Raw genomic sequence first — 6,966 nt, forward strand, 5'->3', positions numbered from 1 at the left:
GTTTTGCTCTAAAATGTTTCATAAAACAAAGTTTTTAAAAAAGTGGTTTTCAATATTTTACACAATAAGGTTTTTGAGTTTGAGACCAAATTTTGGACTTCTGACAAAGGTTGTTGTATTGGACGTTATAGCTAGTCCAATTCCCTACATATTGGTGTAGAATATGTTTTGCTGTAAAGTTTTTCATAAAAAGTTTTTAAAAAAGTGTGTTTTAATATCTCACTCAATATTGTTTTTTGAATTCGGAGCCGAATTTTGGACTGCTGACAAAGGTTGTTGTATTGGACGATGTAGCTAGTCTAATTCCATACATTTTGGTATATAATATGTTTTGCTATAAAGTTTTTCATAAAACAAAGTTTTTTAAAAACTATGTTTTAATATTTCATTCAACATTTTTTTTTTTTTTTTTTTGGATTTGGAGCCCAAATATGGACTTCTGGCAAAGGGTGTTGCATTGGACGTTATTGCTAGTCCAATTCCCTACATTTTGGTGTACAACAGGTTTTGCTCTAACCTTTTTTATATAACAAAGTTTTTAAAAAAGTGTGTTTTAATATTTCACTCAAAAAGGTTTTTTAGCTTGGGGCCGAATTTTGGACTTTTGACAAAGGTTGTTGTATTGGACGTTATACATCCAATACAACATGTTGTACACCTACATTTTGGTGTACAACATGTTTTGCTCTAAAATTTTTCATAAAACAATGTTTTTAAAAAAGTGTTCATTAACATTTCACTCAAAATTGATTTTTGAGTTTGGAGCCGAATTTTGGACTTTTGACAAAGGTTGTTGTATTGGACGTTGTAGCTAGTCCAATTCCCTACATTTTGGTGTGTAATATGTTTTGCTCTAAAGTTGTTCATAAAACAAAGTTTTTAAAAAATATTCTTTAACATTTCATTAAAAATTGATTTTTGAGTTTGTGTCCGAATTTTGGACTTCTGACAAAGTTTGCTGTGTTGGACATTGTAGCTAGTCGAATTCCCTACATTTTTGCGTAGAATATGTTTTGTTGTAAAGTCTTTCATAAAACAAAGTTTTTAAAAAAGTGTGTTTTAATATTTCACTCAAAATGTTTTTTGAATTTTGGGCCGAATTTTGGCATTCTGACAAAGGTTGTTGTATTGGACGTTGTAGCTAGTCCAATTCCCTACATTTTGGTGTATAATATGTTTTGCTCTAAAATTTTTCATAAAACAAAGTTTTTAAAAAAGTGATTTTCAATATTTTACCCAATAAGGTTTTTTTGTGTTTGGGACCAAATTTTGGACTTCTGACAAAGGTTGTAGTATTGGAAGTTGTAGCTAGTCCAATTCTCTACATAGTGGTGTAGAATATGTTTTGCTGTAAAGTTTTTCATAAAAAAAGTTTTTATGAACATAAGTCTGGTAACTCCATGCCTGAATAGTCGCAAATTGTTTATGGCTGATCATTTTTTTTTAAAATATATATATATTTACTAAATTTAAAAGTGTTTTTCTATAAAAATATTCAATTTGGATTAACTTTGTATGAATTTTTATTTGGCGCATGAAAATCCCTAATAATTGTTGTTTACTGACAATTATAAAAATGTGCTTCTATTGAGAGTGTATATAACCACAAAATTAAGCCGCCATATTTGTGTTTCTTTTTTTTTTGGTATCAAATTCATTTGTTTTATAAACGTTCTACAATATACAATAAAATATACTATAATTTGAGACTCTTCCTGCATTCCTGTGTATAACTACCGTTGCTGTTATTTGAACCCCGGCAGCTATAGATTCTTGTGTATTTTTTTATACAGTCTCTGGTGCTATATGCAGAGATTTTCTTTTTTGAAACTGAATTTTGCTGTTTTGTTGTGCTGCTGCTGTTTCCCTGCTGTTGCTGAATATTTCTAGGGTTGTTGGCTGTTCTATTGGTTTTTGCGTTGCTGTGGTCATCTTCTTGCATATTGTTAACACATTTCTTCAATATGCCCCAAGTTAATAAAACCTATAAATGTGGAATATGCCAGGAGACTATTGCTAAAAATCAGTCGAGTATCAAATGTAATCAATGTGCTCTTTGGATTCATACTAAGTGTACTGGCTTGCAAGAAAATGCTCTTTCTTTGTTAAAGGACAACATATCACTTTCGTTCGCTTGCTATTGATAATCTTTGTGCTGAAGTGAGTGCCATGAATTCAAAACTTGGCCTGTTCATGGATAAAGTAGATGGTGAACAGAATTCAATTCAACAATCATTGATGGATACTATTGCCAACTTTAGGAGTGAGATGGCATCATGCTTTAAAGACATAAAATCGGAAATTATAAACTGCAACAAACTTATACAACATATTGATAGATCAACTACAGAGAAGATTGCTGCTTTGGAAGATGAGAATAACATGTTACATAAAAGATTAAATCGTGGTGACATTGTTGTTGTTGGTTTACCAGCTGGCATAATTGACTTTGTTGACCCCATTATTAAGATAGGGTTAATATATAATGTTCCTGTATTGCCTGTTGATATTAACCACGCTTTTTATTTTAAAAACCAAAAGGCTATTTTGTTTAAGTTTAATAACGTCTTTGTTCGTGATCGCATTATGGTCGAATACTTCAAAACCAGAGCTCTAAAATTATGTGACGTTATTGGTGGTGATATTGATTCACGCATTTATTTGAATGATCACCACTCCCCTGCTGCTGGTAGATTGAATATTGTTTGCAAGAAACTTATAAGAAAGAAAGTCATTAGTAAATTTAGAATATTAAATGGTGATAGACTACAAGTAAGGTTAACAATGTCTGATGGAAAAAATAGCATTTGTGACTCTGCCGAATGTATTGCTCTTCTTAACAATGGAACATAGGTATTTGCTGTTTATTATTTTTTTTTTTTTGGTATGTATATTTTTTTAGTATTGTTATTAGTTTTTTAAAATAAGTCATTGATTGGCAATTAGAAAAAATGCATTCTTTTTTATGCGAGATCCGTATTTGTGGTAATTTTTGATTTCCACTTGAATAATCTTTTTCTTAGTATTGAATCTTTTTCATTTAAATTAGATTAATAATTTATGAATTTTTCCTAATTGCTTTTACTTTTTTATGATTTTTATAAGCTCTGTTTAATTTTTTGATTTCCTTTTTAATTTTTTATGATTTCCTTTTTATAATTTTGTAATACATTTTTTTATGATTTTCATTTTTAAAATTTTGTATTATATTTTTATAATTTTGTACTATTTTTTATGATTTTATTTTTTATAAATTTATATAATTTTTTATGATTTTCTTTTATAATTTTGTATTATTTTTTATGATTTTCTTTTTTATAATTTTTATTATTTTTCTTCTTCTTTTGTATAATTTTCTTTTTTATAATTTTGAATTACTTTTAGGTTTTTTTTCTTGATAATTTTTGCTGTTTTTGGTTTTTAATTAAATTTGTTTTTGTTAATGAATTTAGTTATTTAATCACTTTTTGTAATACCTTGATAGTTGCTAATATTTTTATATATATTTTTTTTTAAAAAATTAGCTGTATATTAGTTGAGTATGAATTTTTGTACAGTATTTTTTTTTTTTGATAATATGCATTTATATATTATTTATTAATTGTAATTATTCTTGGTTCCCCGTCATTCTTTTCATTAATGCCTCTTAGTACTAATATTGGTCCAACTTTCAATAGCAAATTGTTTATTAATTCGGCTCTTATTCCACATTCTAGTGGATTTAACATTGCTCATCTTAACTGCCAGAGTATTCGACCTTCCTCCAATTATTCCAAAATTGATGAATTACATTCAATTCTACATGACTCCTTGTTGGACATTTTTTCGATTACTGAGACATGGTTAAAACCGCATATTTCGACCAGGGCTGTTAGTATATCCAGATATAAGTTTCATCGTAATGATCGGCTTCATGCCAGGGGAGGTGGTGTTGGAATTTATTTATCTAATAAACTAAAATATAAGGTAGTATTCCAGGTTTCTGAGCTGGGTTCTTGTGAATCTCTTTTCGTAGAAATTGATAACAGTGGATCAAAATTGTTGTTTGGAGTTGTTTATTTGCCTTCAGGTGACTTTTTTTCTTTTGAAAACCTTCATACTCAGTTATTTTTGAGGTATAATAATCGTTGGTGATCTCAATAATAAGTTATTTGACTCCAATAAATCTAGCCTTGTTAGGACAGTTTGTTTGAGAAATAACTTGTCAGTTTACCATAATTCTAAACCTTCGCATTTTAATGTGGCACATGAGTCTACATCACTTATTGACTTTTGGTTGCTTAGTGATTCTTCAATGGTGAGTTTTTCAGATCAGTTGCAGTGAGAGTTGATTTCACATCATGCTCTAATATTGGCATCTTTCTTGATTCCTTCTGATCGTATGTTTGATGAATTTATTGAATATCGGGACTATAACTCCATTGATTGGGAAGATATGTTACAGTGTGTGTCCGATTTTGATTCATCTGCTTTTTATACTGCTAGTGTTGACGGTAAATGTTCGCGTCTTTGTTCACTTTTCCATTCTATGATGACATTTGTTCCTATTGTTAAGAAAAGAATCAACCATGGTTGTAATAGTTGGTTTAATTGTAGGGAAATTTTATATGCAAAGTCTATAAGTTACCTTGCTTATCGATCTTACATATCTTGTCGTTCTACTAATAGCTGGAGAACCTATTGCATTTACCGTAATAGAGCTAAAAGCACTGTGCGCAAGATTAAAAGAAATTATTATTTAAAGTTTTTCTCAGGGATGGATACTAAGGGCATGTAGTCTGTACTTAAACGAGCTGGTGTCAAGGATGATTCTCCAGTTTTTGAGGGTGATGTTAATGCTATTAATGATTACTTTATTGGTATGGGCAATGATGACTGCTCTGATATTGGCTTTAATGACTTTGATAATAGTGTAGAGTCGTTCTCGTTTCGTTGTGTTGATGAACTTGAAGTGTTAGATGCTTTAGAAAATATTAGATCACAGTCTATTGCTGTTGACAATATTCCCATTCGATTTATTAAGTTAGTTTTTCCATTTGTCTCAGGTTATATTTTACACCTACTTAACCAAATTTTAACTACTTCTATATTCCCTACTTGCAGGAAAATTGCTCGAGTAGTTCCCATTCCTAAGAGGAGGGTGATTCATGGTCTAGATGACTTAAGACCTATTTCTATTCTTCCGGCTTTGTCTAAGGCACTTGAACATATTATGAAAAAACATATGATTTCCTTCACTTTATCTATGTTATATGAAGGTCAATATGCTTTTCGGAAAGGTTATAACACAACATTATTACTTCTGAGCCTCACTGACAATGTAAGAAATAATGCTAATGTGGACAATTTAAGTGTACTTGTATATCTAGATCTCTCTAGAGCCTTTAATACTATTTGTTTTGTTACACTATTGAATAAACTTAGATATGAATTTAACTTTTCTTCGTCAGCTTGTAAATTGATACAATCTTATATTAAGAGTAGATCTCAGTTTGTAGAATATAATGGTCTTAGCTCGTCTTTGGGTTTTCTTTCTTCGGGTGTTCCTCAATGATCTGTGTTAGGTCCTCTTCTATTTATTTTGTATATTTATGATCTTCCGTGTCATCTCAACTCGACTATGTGCAGAACTTTTATTTATGCTGATGATGTTTTTTTACTTTTTCATAATACTCTTGAATTTGCTGATGTGTTACAGGAAAATATTAATTACTGTCTGGAACGTTTGGTTGTGTGGACTTCTAACAATTCGTTAGTTGTGAACCCAACGAAGACCAAGGCCATTTTGTTTGGTCCGACTTGCCGCTTTTCTCCCAATATTGAGATCTTTTTGGAAAATACTCGTATAAATTTTGTTGATAGAATTAGATGCTTAGGATTGATTTTGGATAGTCATCTTTCTTTTGAAAGCCATATCGACAATTTGCAATGTAAAATCTCTAATATATTGCGTATGCTATATTCTTTGAATATATACTTACCTCTGCATGTTAGATACAACCTTGCGTATTCTTTGTTATTTTCTCATATTATATACTGTTTTGAAGTATATACTGGTTTATGTGCTACCCTCAGAAAAATTAACCGAATTGCTAATATGATAGTACGTTTTGTATATTGTGTAAGACGACATGAACATATTTCTCAATACGTTCACACTTTCCTAGGTTTGAGCTTTAATGATTTTGTCAAACTTCGAAACTTATTGCTGTTCTATAAACTTGTTAAGTTTAGTGCACCTACTGCATTATGCAAGTCATTTGTGTTTTCTCGATCCACTAGGAATCCACATATTTGTATCCCGAGAATTGCTTCTTCATTTTTTGAGAGGTCGTTTTTGGTTCGCATTGCACGATGGTGGAATGTTTTGCCGTACTCTTTGCGTATATTTTCGCATTCGAATAACGTGTTTCGTTTAAAACTCATTCAGCACTTTACTTATTCCATTTAGTATTTTAGGTGTTAGTATTTATCGTTATATGCATTTTGTATTGTACGCAAAATTAAACTTAAAGAATTTCTAAGTTTTGCTGTTGAATGGGACCTTTTTTGTATTTTTTATAATAATTTTTATATTGTATGGCTGGGGAGCCGTTTTGATGTAAATAATTGTGCTTTTTTAAAATAGTTTTATATTTTGCATATTAATCAAAAACGTTTTTATTTTTATATGATTTCAGGTATATTTTTTTACTGTGTAATATTGTTATTTTGGCCATTGCGGCTTATATTACTGAATTATGATAATAAATAAATAAATAAATAAATAAATAAATAAATAAATAAATAAATAAAAATAAAAAATATTGTTTTTTGAATTTGGAGCCGAATTTTGGACTTCTGGCAGAGGTTGTTGTATTTTGCGTTGTAGCTAGGCCAATTTCATAAATTTTGGTGTATAATGTGTTTTGCTCTAAAGTTTTTCAATTTACAAAGTTTTTAAAAAAGTGTGTTTTAATATTTCAC

The 6,966-nt window shown here is 29.8% G+C and overlaps 1 protein-coding gene across 1 annotated transcript in view; it reads left to right on the forward strand.

The window, feature by feature from the left end:
- The first annotated feature begins 1,460 nt into the window (after positions 1-1,460).
- The window catches only part of LOC124419115, a 14,536-nt gene continuing 9,030 nt past the window's right edge, over positions 1,461-6,966 (forward strand). Inside the window, exon 1 of the mRNA XM_046947504.1 lies at positions 1,461-2,853. Within this exon, the coding sequence (XP_046803460.1) occupies positions 2,170-2,853 (684 nt within the window). The 5' untranslated portion in view covers positions 1,461-2,169. The remainder of the gene's footprint in view (positions 2,854-6,966) is intronic.

This window comes from Lucilia cuprina, chromosome 3 (assembly GCF_022045245.1).
Source record: "Lucilia cuprina isolate Lc7/37 chromosome 3, ASM2204524v1, whole genome shotgun sequence".
NCBI classification, from domain to species: Eukaryota; Metazoa; Arthropoda; class Insecta; order Diptera; family Calliphoridae; genus Lucilia; species Lucilia cuprina.